Below are 21,583 nucleotides of genomic sequence, written 5' to 3'. Positions count from 1 at the left end.
TTCAAATGTACTATGCTTTCAGCATCCTTCTGTGGTTGTCTTTTGTTTTCTTATTTTAATGTATATGTAAGACAAGAGTCTCACTGGGCTGTTCAGGCTGATCTAAACTTTTCTTCCTGCCTTTGCCTCCTAAATGCTAATAAGATTGTAGATACCACTATACCCAGCTATCCTCTGTTTTTTAGTTTTTCATCCAAACAGTTAAAAAGCAGGACTTGACTGTTACAGGAATGTCCTTCTTTAGCTGTTAAAATAATTTCTGACCCTGTTCTTAAAATGTACTTATAAAAAAAATAGCATTTTTTTAAATTTTAGACAATTTTGTTATTTGATTTATTCTTTAATTCTTAGTAAAATGAAATCTTAACTGCTGTCAGATAATGAGAATGTTGATTCTGTGATTTCCCTAGATTCGTTGCCCTTGAATCTCTTGATTTGCAGTTAAATCACATCTTTTTAAAAGCCTGTCCATTGCTTGTCTCTAAATTCTCTATTTCAGCTTCTAAACACAAAATTTCAGTGTTAAAAATGAAACAAGGAAAAATGAAAGCAAGGAAAAAGTGTAGTTTATTTTACATTTTCAGAAAACTTAAGTTTTTCTAAGACTCTTGTAACAGAAAATAAAAATTACAGAGTAATGATTGCAGAAGACTATTCCTAGCACCCTCTAACTGTAGCTGCATTACCAAAGTAATTAATGGCATTGAAGGTTCATTTTATGAATAAAGACTAATATAATACTCTGTAGATCCAAGTCTCTTGTGTTTCAGGGCAGGGGTGAGAGGATAGAGGGAGTGAGAATAGGACATGGAAAGTACCCAAAAAGAAGAAACACGACAGTATGAGATGGAGAAGCTTGAGGCTTCCTGCTTTTCAAACCCCTAATTCAACTAGTCTAGTGGCTTGTTGTTTTTTGGTTTTTTTGTTTTTTTTTTCATAGAAATTTAGTTGTACTGAGGCCCAAGTTCCATCCATCTGCAAAACACAGGTAACCCTCCTAACTGAGCAGTTAGGGAATTTAATTGGCATAAGGCAAGTGAAATACCAGATACAGTTCCCGTGCCTGGTTATTTTTTTATTCATTTTTATTTATATTATTTTGTTTGCCTTTATAGGAGTATAGTTGAATTTAAAAATCTTCCTTAGATATCTGCAGTTTAGGCATTAAGAAGAAAAATGCTATTTTGAAGCTAAACAGCTAAACAGATGATAATGTTAATGAGTGTTTAGGTGGTATGAATAGAGATGATGTGTCTTCCTGCCTGCCTAGAATCATAGCTGTTCATATCTGGAATTTAGACCCCTTACTTTATGGATGGGGAAATTGATGCTTGAAGAGATTAATTAATTCGCCCAGCTAAGAACCCAAGTTAACAACTCATTTAAACAAGGAGTCAGTTTTTATATATTAAGACCTTTATGTTGTGATGTTCAGATATCAATTAATCTCAACTATAAATGGCATGATATTGTCATCCTTAGAGTTGCTGAACATTTGGCCTATTTTTTTTTTAATCTGATAATATCTGAAAAACTGACAAATGAGCTGGGCTTGGTAGCTTACACCTATTATATCAGCACTTGGAAGGCAGAGGTGAGATTGATTATGACAAGCTTGAGGCCACTCTCAAATGCATAGTGAGTTATATGCGATAGATAGATCTCAAAAATGTCTGAGAAGGGGGAGCAGAAGACCCTTGGCATTATTTCTAGTTGGTTTATCTCTTAGGTGAAAAAAAATACGCAATATTTAGTTGCTAGTAATGAGTAATTTTCCCTTATCTTAGGTATTGTCTTCTGAGAACTCTGAAGCAGTGTCAAACATTGAGGGAAGCTCTAATTGCTGCAGGAAAAGAGATCATATGGCATGGGCGGACAAAAGAAGAACCAGCTCATTATTGTAGCATTTGTGAGGTAAATCATAGTTCTTGCCCACAGTTGTTTATAAAAAGGTGCTTTTGTTTTTTAATCGATACTCTTTTGGTAATGCATTTTTCTGTGATTAGCATTATGTTCAAGTTTTATATTTTCTCATCAGATAATAATATTTAATGGTGTAATATCTCACTAATTATTAGTTAATCTTAAAAGTATCTACTGTAGCGTCATTTGGCTGGTAGAACATTAACCAATAAGGAAAGTTGTGAGATTTTCCTTATTGGTTAGGAGCAACCTTGATGTACACAGATGTCAATAAACTGGGTTGAGTTTGGTATAGCTTGGTATGTTTTGGTGTTTAGTTCTCTCTGGTGGAGTTCACAGTTCACTTGTCAGTCTTTTCCTGTGGCCAAGGGGTACAAGAGGAGCAACAACAGAGTGGTACCCTGGTCTCAAGGAACTTAAAATCTTTTGGAGGGAGATAAATTACAATCAACTAATAGTACTGCTCATCTATAATGAATGTGAAGGTGGGCTTAGTAGGAAAATGCAGAGAGGGAAATAATTGATGTAATTTTCCTTTCTGGTATTGGCAGTAAGAGCTCACAAAAACAAGAAATCCATAACTTTTAGCCCACTCTTGAAGGATGAGTATGATTTCAACAGGCTACAAACTCTAGTGAGAATACGGATTGACTTAATAGGTACCATGAGTGGAGAAATGGAATGATTTTAGAAGAGGATAGGTAGTCTAGTGTGGCTACATTACTGACAGTACAGATTCTTCTCATAAATCCAGGTGACATGTAGCTTTCAGTGTGTCTTGAATGTGGTCAAATAATGTGACATTTATTCCAGAGTCATTGAATCCACCAGAAACTTGAGAAGTCAATAAAATCAGATATGTTTCAAAGAAAAAAATGATTGGAGAGGACAGAGAAAATGAGACACATTACAGTAATCTTGTAAGAGATAATCCCTTTGCCTATGCTAGACCAGAACATGGCAATGGATTGTTAAAATGGTACAAAATTTTAAATAAACAGTGGTTCTCAACCTTCCTAATGCTGCAACTCTTTTAATAAGTTCCTCATGTTGTGGTAATCCCAAACCATAAAATTATTTTTGTTGCTACCTCGTAACTCTAATTTTGCTGCTACTATGAATCGTAATGTAAATATTTTTGGAGATAGAGGTTTGCCAAAGGAGTTGTGACCCATAGGTTGAGAACCACTGATCTAGAAGATGAAATCCACAAGGAAACTCATTAAAAGGTAGAAATGAGGGACAAGTTAAAGAATGCTTACAAATTTTCCAGCTCCACTCTTTTTAGGTTCATGGTGTTGCCCATTAATGGTAATGACAAATATGATAAACTCTGGAATTTTGAACTAGCTCATTCTCATTAATAGTTTCTTGAAGAAGTTAAATCACAGATGGGGATATTGATGATCTGTTTCAAACCTTGAAATCTGGTGATTCTGGTGTTGACTTTAATTTTAAATGATTAAATTCATTGGGTATTTTAGTGGTATATAACCTGATCAGAGTATGTTAATAAGGAAATAGATTTGTTTTATACCTCAGAAAATGAACACATGAGCTTCTCAGCATGTGAGGATGATTCCTACACCACAGTGTTATTTTAGGATAGATATATCATTTCTAATGTATTTCTAAAACTTATGAGTACTATTTTTAAACATAAGGCTTATAACAAAATATTTACTCACTATTACTTGCCAGTTTCCTCATCTGTAAAATAATCAGATTACAATCATTCATTCTACAGGTGTATTTTAAGGTTTGAGTAAGCACTAGGCACTACGACATCATCTGGCAATGCAAATATGAACCCAGTCTTTGTATTTAAAGAGCTCAGTCTATGGGGAAAGGCACGCATTTGTATGTGGTCTCCTGTGATGAATTCTGTCATGGAGACATACAAGGAAAATAGTGATCTCTTGATCACTATCCAAAACTAAGTTTTGGATTTAAAATTAACTGGCATTTATTAAAGTTTTAAATTAAATTTTATGAGACTTTTTACTATTCCTTTCAGTCACTTCCCTAAATATGACTGCTATTGTGTTTTGGGATTTGGTACAATGTAAATATTTTCAGTCTCAGTCTTCCCCTCCTCCCATGTTTTTAACTGTCTACAGTTCTGTTAAAGTAGAAGTCCATGATTACACAGAAGCACTACAATAAACACCACCATCTCTATTGACTCCAGTTTTCATTTGTTTAAAACAGGTGGAGGTTTTTGATCTGCTTTTTGTCACTAATGAGAGTAATTCTCGAAAGACCTACATAGTACATTGCCAAGATTGTGCACGAAAAACAAGTGGAAATCTGGAAAATTTTGTGGTGCTAGAACAGTACAAAATGGAGGACCTGATGCAAGTCTATGACCAATTTACATTAGTAAGTGCAATCAACATGTGAGTACATTAGCTGGGTTGGGAGGCAGTAGTGTTTGTTCTGCCACCTGGTAAATGGGAGGTAATGAAATGTGTAGATTTTCCTTTGGCTCAAGATACTGCATGAGGGTATATTTATATTGGTCCTACCACCTTCTCTTCCAAGTATTTATTCCTGTAAAATTGACATACCATTTCTGATTTGCCTCTTGAAAAGACTAACCTAAAAAAAATTATTTTGAAAACTGTGTGCTTTACAACACTATCATGATTTTCATATCGTTTTATCTTGGTTGATGGAATGATTGTTTACATAGTTAGTGCCCACAAAGTGAATCAGTGAGTGTGCTTTGAAATATACTTCTCTTTTTAGGGCTAATTTAATTTGTTTAAAATTGTGTACTAGCAGATGTTTTCATCTCATGGGAGTATTTGAATAGCATTTAACTTCCTGGCGTGTGGTATAACCTTATGAAATTCAAGTATACTCACAAATCACAAAGTTTTTCATTGCAAGCAGCAGGTGCTTATGGGAAGCATTTCACACAAAGCTGATCTGAATAGAACTATAGACATAATTTATGAATTTTTCATTTCTTCCAGTACTTTCCACATATTTAATAAAAAACCTAACTTGTGAAGTTTAGTTCCTGATATTTTCATTTGGATGGTCTTCAAGATCGCTTCAAGAAAAAAGAAAATTACTTGGAATTTACTAAAAAGAATATATTACCTGCCTAAGATAGATCCTGGAAGGCAGTCACTAGTAAAATTGTAGTTAATTTGTTAAATTGTTTTTGTAAAACCCTGTCAAAGAAAGCAATATAAGTGGTAAACTAATTTTCCAAGAGCTTTTGGAGGCACAGTGAAATAAAGATGGTCTTAGATTCTTAGAAAAAGTGGCCAGGTAGGAGAGATCATAAGGGAAGTTATACTGTTACACTGTGTAGCAAGGCTGTTGAACTTTAACAGAGAATGATTTCTTCTAATCTCATAAACTAACTATATATTTGTAGCTGTGATCCAAGAAGCACAACTAATGATGAGTACACCAAAATAGTCTGCCTTGCTTTTATTTTCAGGCTCCTCCATTACCATCCGCCTCATCTTGATATTGTTCCATGGACATTGAACATGAGACCTTTTCTGCTATTCAGGAAGTAACCCAATTCTGCACCACTGGTCTTTGTAGCTATCTCGTAAGGCTGCTGGCTGAAAACTGTGTCTATGCAACCTTCCAAGTATGGAGTGTCAACCAACTGGACAGGGGAGAGAGTACTGCTCCTACGTCAGGACTCTCAAAAAGCTAATCAGCTGAACTTCAGAAAAAATAAAATAATTCCCATGTTTTGTATATATCTGACAAAACTGGCAACATCATACAGACTACTGACTTGAAGAAAACCTCTTTTATATTTCTGTATTTCTGGGCTGATGAATTTGTTTTCATCTATCTTTTCCCTTTCAGTATTTTCCTTGGGGGAAAAAAACAAAACAAAACAACAAAAAAAACTACTAGCCTAGCTGGTCATTTCTTTGTAAGTTAGTTAGCAATTTTAAGTCTTTCTTTGGTCCACTTTTTTTTAATGTGAAAAGTTAAGTAAGAAACTTTTTTACTGCTTTTATGTTTTTCTGTCTTGTTTTGAAACCATGATGGTTATACTTTTGGTTCTTAAATAAAACATTTTAAAAAAAATTAACAGCCAAGTCACAAAGATAATGGATTGCACATAGACTAAGAAATAAACTTCAGATTTGTGATTTTTGTTTCTAATCTTGATGTAAATTTACACTATTTATAAATACATATTTATTGCTTGAAAATATTTGTGAATGGAATGCTGTTATTTTTTCCAGATTTACCTGCCATTGAAATTTTAAGGAGTTCTGTAATTTCAAACACTACTCCTATTACATTTTCTATGTGTAAATAAAACTGCTTAGCATTGTACAGAAACTTTTATTAAAATTGTTTAATGTTTAAAGAATTTTCTATTGTTTGAGTTTTAAAAAGAATTTATGTATAGTGCCCAATTTTTGTTCACTTTTCAAATCTGATTATATATATTTTATATATACTTATGTCTGTATATATAATATATATAGAAATCTAGATATATATGTATAAAGATTTAGAACTTAAATTTCTCTTGTTTTAAGTTTCACATCTATGGTAGATTTTTGAGGTGTCTACTGTAAAGTATTGCTTACAAAAAGTATGATTATTTTTAAAGAAATATATATGGTATGTATCTTCAAGACCTAAAATGTCAGACTGGTTTATTGTTCAATTGCAACTACTGCAATTACAGACAAATAAAAAAAAATTCTGCCAAAATGTAGTATAATAGAAAACAAATAGTGATTGAACTTAAAACTTTAAAGGGAGTTAACACAGGCCTGCCAAATCCTATATATTACTCAGCATTTTATATGGGGAAAGAAACATTCCAGGATGAAGGGCCCTGTTTTAGAATGCAAATTTAGTAAGAGGCTTATTTTTTAATATTAGGCAATTTTGAAATCTTATGCCTTCCTGTATGCATGACAGTGGAGTGGTTGACTACAAATTCCATATCACCAGTAAAATATATTAGGCTATATTAGCATTCACAAATTACTGCAAATTAATGCTAGGATTTCATTTTATAATAATAGTAATAATGGCACCTTGCATTTGTACCTCCATTTTCTGAAGTACTTGGGACACATTTTCTTTTTATAATACAGTTTTAAAGAATTTTCCACAAAATTAGGGAAGAAACAGAATGCTGTAAGTAAAGGGAGGGGGGTAGATGGGTTAGTTGGTTAGTTTATATAACTGAAGAGAATCTCTAGTCCTATCTGTTAAAATGCCATACTGAATACATTATCTTTTCAGACAGTTTTTGGAGTGTGTCTTCTTAGGACAATTTAAGGACTGAAAGCATAGAGCTGTTTCATTCAGTTGTTTACTAACTTGGTAAACATAGATTGTTTGTTGGCATTCATTTTTTATTTTTAACTTCAAGAAGGAGTAATTCCAAATCATTTATGTGAGTACTGATCAGTATGTTTAACCACAAATAGTCTAAATGGTTACTTTGTGAAAACCACCTATCCAAAAAGTTTCCAGAGTGAAATAAGCTAAATGTTTTGTGAACAAAAATTGTAAGCTAACCTTAAAGGAGCAAAGCTACATGCTACTGTTCTTACTCTGTTCTCGTTTTTCTTACTGACATATCTTCTGTGTGATTTTGTTAAGATTAATTTATTATCAAGATGCGTATGTTGTCTTACATTTTATACAGGAGAGATTTTATGTAATCCACATTTAAATAAATATATCAAGATTAATACTTGCTAGGAACTTAGTCTTTGAATAAGTAGAGAAGATAGGGAGTAGAAATCAAATCAATGTTATTCTCAAATAAATAGTTGAGTGAAGTTCTTTGTAAACAGCTTTACTTCAATTAACAGCCTTTATGGTTTGCATTTTTCAGGTTTTAGAAGATAGGATAGTTTTGTTTTCTTTACTGCTTGTTTAGGTAAGTCCATTAAGTCACACACTATCTTGATGGCTTAATGATGAAACAAATATGCATCATAGCACATACACTGTTCAGGAAAAGAAGCTTACCTCAGAATGCATTACAAAGCGGATGTTAATTCAGAGTGGCAACAAATTTTTTTTCTCATTGGCACTAATTAAAAAGATACTTTTAATGAACATCAATATAGCAATTCAGTTTACTTAACGTAAGTTAAATCAATGCAAAATTCTGGGTGGTGCATTTTGTAATAAAATCTAAGTCACTTTTCTAAAGTAACAAATTGATAATTAGGACCCTTCAGAGTACTAGTAATTGACCAACCAAAGTTGAGGATCAAGTAATGTTAGTAGCTTAACTCAAATGAGGTGTCTCCTAGATATGAAATACTAATTTTTTTATTGTGTGTCTGGTAGGGGAGCAATACACATGTGCCATGCCATAAAGTTATGTGGATTTTCATTAATTCCACATATCTGTCCTGTATGTGAATAAGATGTGATTCCTGCTTTCTAGCCTTTATACATCTAGGAAGAGAGGTTCATATAAATATATCCTCGGAAACAGGAAATATCAAGTAGCAGGAGTGACATTGGGGCATGCATTTCAGCATTATTACACCTAACAGGGCAAGATGATTTGTGAATTCCAAGTGTTGCGGCTGAGGTTAAAGGAACGCGAAAGTTTGAAAAGAGGTAAGGACCTAACATTGGAAAGCTGTTCCTGCCGTATGAGATATTTGTATTTCATCTTGCAGTTAATATGAAACCTAGCAATTGAATGATTGGGTCTGAAATTGAGTGACCTGGACCACAAGTATAGCTGAATATCTTTTGAGGTGGTGCTAAAGAACAGTAAGACAATACAGGAACTGTTAGATGAGAAAACAGGTGGGTCAAATCCAATACAAATATCAGCACATAAAGCAAACTGCAAAGGGGCAAAAAGCTTAAGGTAACTAGAGTTAGGCTATAGCTTTTTGAAAAAATAACCATACCGTGCAGCCAAGATAAGGATTCACCAGATGCCCTTGGGTTGCCGTTTGATTGTTGATATTTACCAGAGCTACTTCAGTGAAGTGACAGCTTGATTGCTGGGAAAGCTACTAATTTTTAGAGACATGAATGAGATTTGGCCTTTCTAGGACCTCCAGATAAGAAATTGTGTTGTTACTCTTTGGTGACTGGCAGATCACCAGTCTTAGAACCATAAATAGGGCTGGTGACGTGGGGAAAGGAAGAGCGCTTGTCACAAAGCCTGCAACTTGAGTTTGATCTACAGAACTCAAAATGGTGGAAAGAGAACAGATTCCCTCAAGTTATTCTCTGGTGTGTGTGTGTGTGTGTGTGTGTGTGTGTGTGTGTGTGTGTGTGTGTGTGTGCGCGCGCGCGCGCGTCTGCATATATGCGTGCTGCCTAACCTGTGTGATGTTTTGTTTTTTAAAAAGTTGGAACAGTAAAATGAGAATGATACTATCTTGGCTTCAGTATTTCTACTATGGACTTGTGCTTGCTTAGTACTTCCCTCCATTTAGCCCTGAATTAAGTACTGTTTTAACATCATGTTTACATATAAGTAAATTGAGTCAAATGGAGATCATGTAATTTGCATTAAGGATAGTGGTTATTTAGTGAGGAAGCAAAAGTACCACTTTGTAGTCCCATTCCAGATCGTACTTCTTAGCAGAGAACGAGGACTCACTTAATGTTTAGTCCACCATTGTGTTTGTATTAAGGACCTTTCCTATTTGAATTTTTTTTTAACCAAGATCAAGATGTCTTTAAACTTGGTAGTCTATAATTAAGTTGACCATATCTTCTTATAGTTCAAAGCAGAATTCCCTTGAGATTGAAAGAGAGCACTATTAATAATTGGGCTGGACAACAACTATAAAATGGAACTGCCCTGGACAAACCCAAGGATGTATGACCTATTACATTAAGTGATTAAACATTTTAATACCAAGCAGATTCCTAATGACCATAAAGACTTATAAGATTCATAACTGTGTGAGATCAAATAAAGGTTCAATTGGCTGGAGAGGTGGATCATTGGTTAACAGCATGTATTGCCCTTCCAGAGGACCCAGGTTCAATTCCCAGCACCCACAGATGGCAGCTCACAACTGCCTGTAACTCCATCCAGGTCCAATAGATCTGATGTCCTCTTCAGGACTCCACAATCATATGTATTCACATATGATCCCACACATACACATACAATTTAAAAAAATAAAAATAGCATTTTAAAAGTATGTTTAAATGAAGCAATACTCCAAAATATACTTGCCTTCAAAAATGCATGAGTACAATATATTTATTTTAAAAGAGGGAGAAAAGAGAAAGTGAATGCACTGATTTGGAGGCTTCATTTGGCAGAATAAAAACGTTATCCTTAGAGAATTTGATACTAATGATTTCATTATCTTTCATTAAAAGTATTCATTTGATTGGGCATTTAAGATGATTATACACAGAAGTCTGTTGAATAAATGGAAGTCAGGGCTGGAGAAGGCTCAACAGTTTATGTGCTGTTCTTACAGAGGATGCAAGTGCAGGTCTAATACCCACGTACACAAACATTTTAAATAAATAAATAAATGGAAATCAGGATTAAATTCTATGATCTCTAGTTACTAAGGTTTTCTGGATGAAGATATTTAGAATATGGAGCAGGGGGAAAGTTCAAATCCATAAGTAATATTGATGCAAAAAGACTATCCAAGATTTGATAGTACAAGAGCTGTATACAAATTCCAGGTGTTGTGTGTGTGTGTTGCACACATTGAGGCCTTCTCTGCCTTACTGCCTTGAGACAGGGTCTCCCACTGAATTGCAAGGTTGCTGTTTTGGCTACATTGACTGGCCAGCAAACTTTCATGATTTACCTTTCTCTGTCCCACAAAATGCTCTGGTTACCTGTCTTTATGTGAATGCAAAGGATTCAAATGCAGATTCTCATACTAGCACTGCAAAAACTCATCCATTAAAACATCTCCCAGTCACCCTGAATGTTTCCTTTTCTTCTCCAGTATATTATGGTAAGCATGTAAGTAATAGAATGGTTACTATAGTGAAGCATATTAACATCTATCTTTGTACATTGATTTAAAAGAGTTGCTAAAGATCTGTGTCCCTTTTATGGTAGCAGGTTATTAACTTTAGTTCATGTTATTCATTAGAATTTTAAATTTGTTTATCATGCATAACTGCTATTTTGTATCCTTTAACCTTTCCTACCTCCAACTTGTAGTCATTACTAATTGATTCATTCTCTGTGTGTATTAAAATATTGAACAGCCCGCAAATTATTCTACCATATGTCATACTAAATCAGATTGAATTCATAGTACATGAATTAGAATTCTCCTAGATTTCACTCCATTTAATTCTCCAGAAAAGGCCAGTGAGCTACAAGAAAGTTCCATGAATCAGAGCCAAAAAAATTTCCTTGTATCATTTAGCTTAGCTGACATTTAACAGATAATATTGTATACCTGGTATTTTGTCATATCAAGAAGGACATTAGATATCTCACTTCATATTGTTACTAAGATAGCATAGGGCTAGGGAAATATCTCAGTGTACTGTAGGTGCTTGCTGCACAAGTACAAAGATCTAAGTTCGGATACCTCATCACCTACATAAAAGCCCAACAGAGTGGCACGTATCTTCCTCCAGTGATCAGTGAACTCCAGGTTCAGTGAGATACCTTCTTTGAAAAAATACGGTGGAGAGCAATAAAGGAAGATAGTGGACACTGACCTTTGGCATCCACATACTTTGGTACCAACAATACACACATGGAGATATACGTGTATTTGACAAATATGGTGGTTACTGGATGTTTCTACCATAATCTTTCTGAGTAATCTGTGGGGGTGATCTTTGTCACTACACAAATACTCTGGCAACAACATTTAATTTTAGATTTTAACCATTGATTCTGATCCTCCAGCTTCCACCTTCCAAATACTAGGATCACAGACATATGTTACCATACCTAGCTAATATTTCCACACTTGCCTTTGATATAAATCTTTCCCTTGCTGTAATGTGAAAAGTCTTTTTTCCTAATACTTTTTGATTTACCCTACAATAAACATCAAAAGTTCCAAGATGTGCTGCTTGGGTAAGACTGCAGGTTAGAGGTTTCCTCTGTTACTTACTGAATAAAAAAGAGTCAGGGTAATATTAAGATCAATCCATGTGAGTCTATTTAAGAAGTATTAGGAAATTTTATTAAGGTAAATTAAGGGAATATACTCACGAACACAGAACGGAGTAGACAGCTGAAGTCATCCTCTGATCTGACCGGGAGTGAAACCACCTCTCAGGCAGGAGCAGCAAGAAAGGGCATGTGATCTTCTCTTTTCAAGAGATCATGTATAATAGCAGGAAACACTGCCTCCTTCAGGCCCTGTAGTCCAAGGTCATGGGCAGAGCAAATACCACTACACTTCCTCTTTTCGTCTAAATAAGGTTCTAAACTTAATGCAAACTATATACAATAAGAATGATTATCAAGTATTGTCCAGGAAAAACAAAGGGCAATAACATAAACAAAAGTGGAACTACAATAAGAATAAGAAACAAGAAAGACATGCTAAATGTCCAGAAATGTCCAGAACATAGGTAAATGGCAAATTACCAAGATTACTCCAATAGCTGTCCTATCTTGAAGATTCCAACTCTAGTACTAATATGTTCTAGCTAAGACACGAGAAGATTGTAACTATCTAGTCTTCAACTACATCAAAGACCTGAGAAGGAAAATAATACCTGAGAAAACGAAACATGCAAGCAAGCAATTTCCAAAAATTCTAGCGAGAATAGACAAGAGACAGCTGGCAGCCTGTATAGTCACCTAAAGTTTCTCAGCATCATTGGGGCATCCAATTTGGCTAGAGGCCTAGAATATCTGACAGACCATTTTCATGAGCAGGAATTTTTTTTTTTTTTGGTTTTTTTTTTAGACAGGGTTTCTCTGTGTAGCTTTGTGCCTTTCCTGGAACTCGCTTTGTAGACCAGGCTGGCCTCAAACTCACAGAGATCTGCCTGCCTCTGCCTCCCGAGTGCTGGGATTAAAGGTGTGCACCACCACCGCCTGGCATAAGCAGGAATTTTGAAAGACCACCTTACCCTGTCTTGGCAGAGTTCAGTAGTCGCTTTTCCTTGTGTCCTGCTTGCCTGGAAAGAACAGCGTTCATACTGTCAGCAGTTGAGGCAAGGGCAGTTCTTTGTCCAGCAGGCCATTTTGTGCCAAGAAGAAGACAAACTTCTGAATGGAAATGTCTTAGAAGCCCAACATCCTCTCAGGATCAGATCGGTGCTGCCAGGAGCAATCGTGTCTCACGTCAACAGAATTCTAAGCTATCGAAATATTTAAATGCCATATTCTCTAGGTCTATGAAGTATTTGAAGATTACCTATCCATCTGACATAGGTTTCTGTAAATCTGGAGAACCTAACTAACATAACTATAGAAATGACGAGCATGAGTGACTATAGTTCTATAAGTCTTATCTACCTAAATAACCTGAGGATTAAGGCTTCACATTAACAAGATAAACAGCCTGTAAGCAGATGTACCTTATAAAGGCCAATGACCTCAAAATTGTGACAATACACAAAATATCTTAAACAGAAGTAGAACATACATACTGTATGATAAATATTTGTATAAATATAGAAAATATTTCAAACAGGAGTAGGAATATGTGTACAATACAACAAATATTGTTTTGTATTTGTATCAATATACAAATTATTTTAAATAGGAATGTAATTTACATTTGTATCAATATACAAGAATCCATATCAGTGCAAATTATCCAAGTCTAATAGTTTGCTAAATCAATTTACTAGTAGATACAACAATCTACCTAATTATACTATTCCATTCCCCTTTTTCTTTTCTGAAGGAGAATACTGAGTCTAAAGTTTATTGTTCCACCCCCAACCCTATGACTATCCATCCATAACCCTGAGAAAAATGAAACCTTTGGGAGAAGGGGCATCATTTTTTTTTTTTTAGAATTGTTTCCTGCTGTTTAGGGGGCAACAGTACCTCTGTGGGGTCCTGTAAGAAAGCTTAGATAGTTAGATCTCAATAGGGCTAGCTGTAGAGCCTGCAGCTAGTCTCAGAGTAGTGGATAAGCTTGTCTGAGATTTTGGCTAGAGGTGTATTATGATGGACCATCTCATCTTAGAACTGTCCTGAAGAGTTTTCAGTCCAAAGCTGATCATTGAATAATGTTCTTAGGTACAATGGCATCTTTCTGGATCAAGTAGAGTTGTTGTTGTGGGGTCCTACCTTCCTTCTGGAGACTTCAGAGATTGCTATTGGAAAACTTGAACATTATTAATATCAAAATGGAAAATTTGAATCTTATAATAGACTTTTGATAACAATGGTCCTTAGATTATTGGTTTTCTTCTGTTTCACACCAGTTGGCTCTTGGGTTTAGAGGAGAAAGCCACATTCCAACTCCAAAGCCAGCTTGATTTGTAATTGAATCAGGACCACAACTATTCTAGAGTTAAAGAGATGCAGACGTAAGGCACTGAGATATTACCCTGTAGAGTATATTGGTACCAATATGTCCTTCCTTTATTTCCAGTCCCTAGAAATTGGACGTCTACCTCTTGAAGAGGCATGGATGTTTGACACCCCTAAGCAGAGTTGGATAGTGCTGAACAGAGTGGACACCTGCCTCTCCTACAGGCTGCAAAGCCTGTCAGAGGCAAAGTATCTCCTAGTACACAAAGAAGGGATGCTTCTAACATTAATATGGCCTAATGCTGGCAGCATATACTTGACTGCCCATCCTTCAGGCAAAATACAGCACTATCCTTCATGGTGGGAACAGATAGGAACTACAATAGATTCTATTTATGACCCTCTACCCCCTGAACACACACACCACCACCATGGTAGATTACAATATTAGATATCCCAAAAAGAAGCTTCTCCACTTCTTTTTCTTTTTACTCTATTTTTATTCTTTTCAATATTTATCTACTTTTATTTACATTTTGCTTTATAATCAAATAATAAATCTTTCTTGTTTCTCCTCTCCATTTTCTTAATTTAACTTTGCTTTTTTCCTCTCACTGTCCCCTATTTTTAAAAAATAATTTATTTTTATGTGAAGTGTGTGTGTTTGTGGGAGTTCATGTGCACCACATGTTAGCAACAGCCTGTGGAAGCAAAAAGACTTCAGAACCCCTGGAACTACAGTTGAAGGTGGCTGTGAGCTGCCATGTGGGTGCTGGGGGAACCATACTCAGGTCCTCCACAAGAGCAGTACTTGCTCTTAACTGTTGAATCATCTCTTTAGCCCCAACTGCCCCCTCATTTTACTTTTTATTGTATGTTTGTAAAATTTTAAGTTTGTACTTAATCCTAAAATTTTGCCAGTTTTCTGTGGTTATTGGTTGATAGTGGTAGTTGTCTTTGCTTTATTTATTCTATTTCCATGTCTGATATATTTTGGTTGTGTAACAGGCCCCCAGACCTCAGTAGGCACCCCCCCCCCAGACTTTAGCACAACTGACTCTATACCACTCAGGCCATAAAACTCAGAACATAGACAGCAACACCTGCCAAAATAAAAATTAAGACCTAATCCATCAAAGTCCATAGTTCTGGGAAAGTCCCTCAATGTATTAACCTTGCTTTTTGGCTTCTGTAGTTCCGCTTCTGGCTGTTCTTGTTAACTGGGCTTTGTAACCTAGGACATGGTTTTGTGCTTAAAGTTCACTTCAAGAAAGGCTAGGACTACACTGGGATCCCAAACAGCTAGTGTAGTCACTGGCCAGCTAACAAAGACTTTCTATTGGCTCAAACCCATGTCCAAGTATTTTCTGGTGAGTACCCCACAACAGTGGTGGTGTTGTTAGAGCATTTGTTTTCTCCTTTCTGAGTAGTACTTTGTGTGAACCCTCAAGAAAAACCATCTCACCAAGAAGATCCACATATAAAACCAGATATTCATCCAACATATATGCAAATTACAACAACACAAGAAATAGCAAAAAGCAGGGTCACAGGATTCCTCAAAAAGCTCACAACTCTCCAACGATTATATCCAAAGATACTGAACTGCTTAAAATGCCAGACCAAAAAAAATTCAAAAAAGTGTACTTTTAAAGCTGATCAGTGACCTCCAAGAGGATTCAAACAGATTAACGAAGTAGACAAAAAAGCTTACAAATGAAAAGTTCAACAAACCTAATAAAAAATGTTGATGTTGAACAGTGGTTTTCAGCCTTCCTAATACTGTGACCCTTTAAATACAATTCCTCATGGAATTTGGGCTTGTGGTGACCCCAAAACACAAAAATCATTTTTGTTGCTACTTCATAACTGTAATTTTGCTAGTGTTATGAATTGTGAATATCTGATATTCAGGGTGGTCTTAGACAACTCATGTGAAAGGGTTGTTTGACCCTTAAGGGGTTGTGACCCACATGTTGAGGACTGCTGATGTAGAGCATCACTAATAGAGTAGACTAGGTAGAAGAAGGAATATCAGTATTTGAAGACAAGATGTATCATCAATTTATTACATATGAGTAGCATGGGGGAGGACTGTAAAGGCATAGAAAACCTATTCAATGAAATTGTACACAAAAATTTCTCAAATACAGGAAAGAAATGAACATCCAAGTACAGGAGGCATCTAGAACCCCAAATAGACATCCTGTGTTACGTTTAAAGTGACAAAATGGAACAAAGAATACTGAAAACTGCAAGAGAGAAGCGCCAAGTAACTTACATGTGAGAATTAGGAAACGAACAAACATTACTCAGTAATTTAAACTAGTAAATCTCTAAGATAAAGAAGATGTAAGTATACACCTTTAAATAATAACCCTAAATGTGAATGCTCTTAACTCTCCAACTAACGTGTACAAACTAATGAGATTAAAAACTATGGTCTGCCAAGTGGTGGTGGTACTTGCCTTTAGGGAGGCAGAAACAGGTGGATCTCTAAGTTTGAGGCCAACCTGGTCTACAGAATTCCAGGATAGCCAGGGCTACACAGAGAAACCCTGTCTCAAAAAAAAATTAAAGTAAAATAAAAACTATGATCCACCTGTTAGCAATTTGCAAGAAATTCGCCACATTGGCAAAGGCACAAACTGAAAAAAAAATGATGGAAAATTATATTCTAAGTAACTGGAATCCAAAAGCAAACTTCAAGCCAAAATTAGATTTGCTAAAGAAACTACTTGATACATATTAATAAAGGGAAAAGTCAATGAAGAACATATAACAATTGCAAACATACATTCACCAAACGTTTTTTGCACCTCATTTCATAAAACAGCAGCAACACAACACCACTAGACACAATAGGATAGATGGTGCAGACTGATTTTAGTACTTTACTCTCATCAGTACACAGATCATCCAGACTAGAAAATCAACAACAACAACAAAAACTTGATAATTAAGCTGCACCATAAGTCAAAATAAATTAATAGACTCCTATGGAAAAAGTAAATGTATTTCTTTAAAATCAGACCAATCCCAGAACTTGGGAAGCAGAGGCAGGTGGATCTCTGTGAGTTCAAGGCCACCCTGGTCTACATAGCGAGTTCCAGGACAGCCAGAGCTACATAATACAGAGACCCTGTCTCAAGAAACATAACAAAATAAAACAAAAATCAGGAGCAAAAAATTTTGTTTTATTTTTTGAATTGTCAACAGTTATGTTCAATATAATGCTTAAAATTACAACCACAACAATAAAACAATAGAAATAATAAAAGGGATAAAAATAAGAAGTTGTTCTTATTTGCCAAAAGACATTAAAGACTACCCTAGAAAATGCTTAGATCCAACAAAAACTTTCAACAACTGCCCAAACTCCTCAGGGATGGGGGCTCATGACCCCTCCCCACTCCATGTGTAAATGTTGACTGGCTTGATATTCTGTAAGTCTCATGTAAGCAGTCACAGCTGCTGTGATTCATAAATGCAACAATCCTGTTATGTCAAAAGATAGTTTCTCTCTGGTCCACTTGGACTTCTCTGCTCTTCCATTCTTTCTGCCCTCACTTCTGGAATGGTTCCTGACCCTGAGCGGTAGGAGTGATGTAAGATGTTTTATTTGTGGCTAAGAACCCCACTAACACTTATTCTTTGTACTTTTATTAATGTTGAGTGTCTGCATTGACTACTATCTACTATACAAAGAAACTTCTCTGATGAGTTCTGAAAGCTGCACTAATCTATGGGTATAGATATGAATTTAGAGAGCCACTTAATGCTATTCTGATTTAGCAGAATATTAGTAGTAGATTCACTACTGGGGCCTGTGAGCCCTGCAGCCATTGGGTTCTTGGTGAAATTTACAATACAATACTGGGCATGCATTTCCTCCTATGGAATGGGCCTTAAAACCAATCAGAAAGCAATTGGTCTGGGTATTGTTTTATTTCTCTAAATATTCTTAGGTTGCTTCAAGAATGGAGTTGAATTACTTAGAAGCACTTTGAATCTTTCAGGTCTTATTTTGAAACTTTAAATAAGATTAGAAGAAATAGTTCTGAGCCACCCAACTTAGGTACTGGGAACCAAACTTAACCCCCCTGGAAAAGCAGGAAATCATAACCAATGATCTATCTCTGTAGCCTCAACCTTTTTTTTTTTTTCACTTTTACGGTCAGTTGAGGCTCCTTAGGAGTGACTTTTAGGGTCATGGGCAAATTCCCTTAAGTCCTTTAGTTTTCCTCTACCAGGTGTGCCATCTGCTGGGGTAAACCAGGATCCTGCTAACCATACAGCTTCTCTTGAAAGCATTGAGGAAATTTCCCTATGTGCTGATTCTCCTCTTTGGAGAATGTCCAACCTCTGGGATCTCCATGCTTTCACTGATCAAAAGGACAAATGACTTAGCAGAGCTATAGCATGTGTTTAGAGGTGTCCCATCATCCCTTGATACCTAGCTGACCTGGTCCTTTTAGCCTCCAAGTACAGCTACTGAACACCCAAAATCTCAGTTCCATCATTATTGAAGAACAAAATGTGGTTTAAATTTTACCTTCTGAATGACAGATAAATCTTGACTGAGATAGATTTTTCTAATTAGAATCCTGGCAAACTCAGGAGCAACTATAAGCAATTATTTTATAAAACATAAAATATCTGCTCTTTAAACAAGTTTTTGCAAACCCATACTATTTTAAGTTGTAACTTTCATAAGTCTTCTTATGACACACTTAAACATTTTGTTTTTTTCCTAATCTCACTTTACTTCCATTTTGGAATAATCTTTTATCTTTAGGATAAATCTCCATACAAAATCCTTTCTCATCTAAAAGTATTTGATTTCTCCTTAATCTTTTTAAAAACAAAATTATATCTGCAACTTTTTAAATTTAAATTTAAATTTTTTTTGAGAATTTCATACATGAGTACTGTATTTATATACTTTCTAGCCATCCCTCTCTCTTATCCAAGTCCTCCTATGTCTTCTTCACTCCCTCTAAAATTTATAACCTCCTCATTAATTATTATTACTACATATATAAGTATATATATGTATATTATATTATACATTATAATATTATATATTATATTATATATATATGTATATGCCCTACCAGGGAGCTTGTCTCTAGAGAAAACTGTCTTCTTCTGTAGTGATTTGAATGAAAATGTTCCCCCATAGGGCATTTGAACACTTGATCCCCAACTGATGGTACTTTGGGGGAGGTTTAGGAGGTGTAACCTTGCTGAGGAAATATATCAACAGGAGCAGGCCTTGAGATTAAAATGCCTTGCATGGTTTCTAGCTCACTTTCTCTATTTCATACATATGATTCAAGATATTAGCTCTTAGCTTCCTGCTCCTGCCGCCATGCCTACTGCCTGCTCCCATGCTTTCCCTTTCTCATCTAAAAGTATTATAGACTCTAGTGCTCTGAAATTATAAGTCTTTATTCTATAAGCTACCTTGGCCATGGTGTTTTATTACAGCAACAGAAAAGTAACTAATACACCCTCTCTCAGCCATTGATTGTCTTGTTGCTCTTCATGTAGGGGGGGACCTTGTGAACTTTCCTCCACCCACACTGGCATGTCAGCTGGCATTGTCATTATTCAGGTCTTGTTTAGACAACTGTATTATTGAGATTTCATGAGCACAGCTTTTTTGTCATGGCTAGAAGACACTAACTAGCAGTGGGCATACTGGTCCTATGGCTTTTACAATTTTTCTGTCCCCTCTTCTGTAATTTTTCCTGTGTCTTTAGTGTAGGGGTTACATTTTAGATGTATCAATTGGAGCTGGACACCTCATGGTCATTTATTCTCTGCATTTTGACCAGTTATGGGTCTCTGTAATCTCCATCTGTTGCAAAAAGAAGCTTCGTTGGTCAACAGTGACAGTAATACTTACCTGTGGGTATAACATACACATTTAGACTATAGTTAGAAATTATATTGGTTTAGGAAAGTGACAGTAGTAGGTTCTCGTCTAGGGTCTAATATGGTGATATTTTATTTGTACTGAAATGTGATTTTATTTGTATGTTAATAAATAGAGTTGCCCAGGGTCAGAGCTATTAGAGCCATAGCGAAAGCTGGGCATTGGTGGTGCACGCCTTTAATCCCAGCACTTGGTAGGCAGAGCTAGGTAGATCTCTGTGTGTTCAAGGATATAGCCAGCATTGGAGACACACGCCTTTAATCTCAATACCAACCATAGAAGACCTGGACATCTGTACAGATAGGCAGTGACGAGGCGGTCATGTAGTTGGGTTTACAACCAATGAGAAGGCAGAACAGAAAGTCTATATAAAGACAAACAGACAGGAAGTAGGTCTCTTTCAGAGAGGTCTCTTGGCTGAAGAGGCTAGCTGCAGCAGGCGGGTGAGGCTCTTAGCTCTGATCTCTTGGCTTTCTTCTTTGCATTGGTTCTGTGTTTCTTATTTAATAAGATGGTTGGTTACGTCTACAGTCTAAGACCTCTCCAGCCATCGGTATAGGTAGTTGACTAGGCTTACAGTATCAGGCATAAATTTTCTCCTATTGAGCAGATGTTAAGTGAAATTAGGCAGCTGTTGGTTACTCTCAAGATAAAATGCCACTATGGCACCATTGGGGTTATCTTGCCAAGATGACCATTGTGATTCACAAACTTTACAGCTGGTTATGACTACTGATTACTTTTCTCTCTTGGCAGCTTGCATAACACCTTCTAGTACTGTGAGAGCTAGTCCTCAGGATGGAGGCTTCCAGGTCAGTTCAGTTGGATTCCTCTGGGTTCTGTGTCCAAAGTGTGTGACATGTCAGCAATGAACTCTTGCCTTCAAGTTCTGGGAGGCAACCAAGGGCAATGGAAATAGCCTATATGCTTTTGGGAGTCTCTTGGATTGTCCTGACCAACAATAAAAAGGACGTTTCCCATACCTGGAACTAAGATTTTTTTTTTGGGGGAACATTATCACCCCAAGTGATACAACTCCACTTAAATTGTGTGTGTGTGTGTGTGTGTGTGTGTGTGTGTGTGTGTGTGTGTGTTTAAGTAAGCTTTTAAAGTAATATGTTTCTCTATGCCTTTTCAACTCGCCTTAATGATGTTTATTTCTCCTTTCTCCCTCTCCCTCTATTATATTTATAACATTTTATATCTCCATAATTACTTCATAGTTCCTTTTTATCTATTTTTTTCTTTACAAAATTTAGAAAACACTTTATTCTTAACAAAACAACTTTATGTTTTAATGAAACACA

The 21,583-nt window shown here is 35.8% G+C and overlaps 1 protein-coding gene across 10 annotated transcripts in view; it reads left to right on the top strand.

The window, feature by feature from the left end:
- The window catches only part of Kdm6a (lysine demethylase 6A), a 150,921-nt gene extending 145,128 nt beyond the window's left edge, over positions 1-5,793 (top strand). For 5 of the 10 annotated variants that reach the window (XM_059251409.1, XM_059251415.1, XM_059251410.1 and 2 more), the window contains 3 exons: positions 1,788-1,914; positions 4,135-4,322; positions 5,384-5,793. In XM_059251409.1, the coding sequence (XP_059107392.1) occupies positions 1,788-1,914; positions 4,135-4,322; positions 5,384-5,465 (397 nt within the window). In that variant the 3' untranslated portion in view covers positions 5,466-5,793. The remainder of the gene's footprint in view (positions 1-1,787; positions 1,915-4,134; positions 4,323-5,383) is intronic. The other 5 variants (XM_059251412.1, XM_059251416.1, XM_059251413.1 and 2 more) reach the window with 1 other exon arrangement.
- The last annotated feature ends 15,790 nt before the right edge of the window (positions 5,794-21,583 follow it).

This window comes from Peromyscus eremicus, chromosome X (genome assembly GCF_949786415.1).
Source record: "Peromyscus eremicus chromosome X, PerEre_H2_v1, whole genome shotgun sequence".
Taxonomy (NCBI): Eukaryota; Metazoa; Chordata; class Mammalia; order Rodentia; family Cricetidae; genus Peromyscus; species Peromyscus eremicus.
This window is presented reverse-complemented; position numbering and strand designations above follow the sequence as displayed.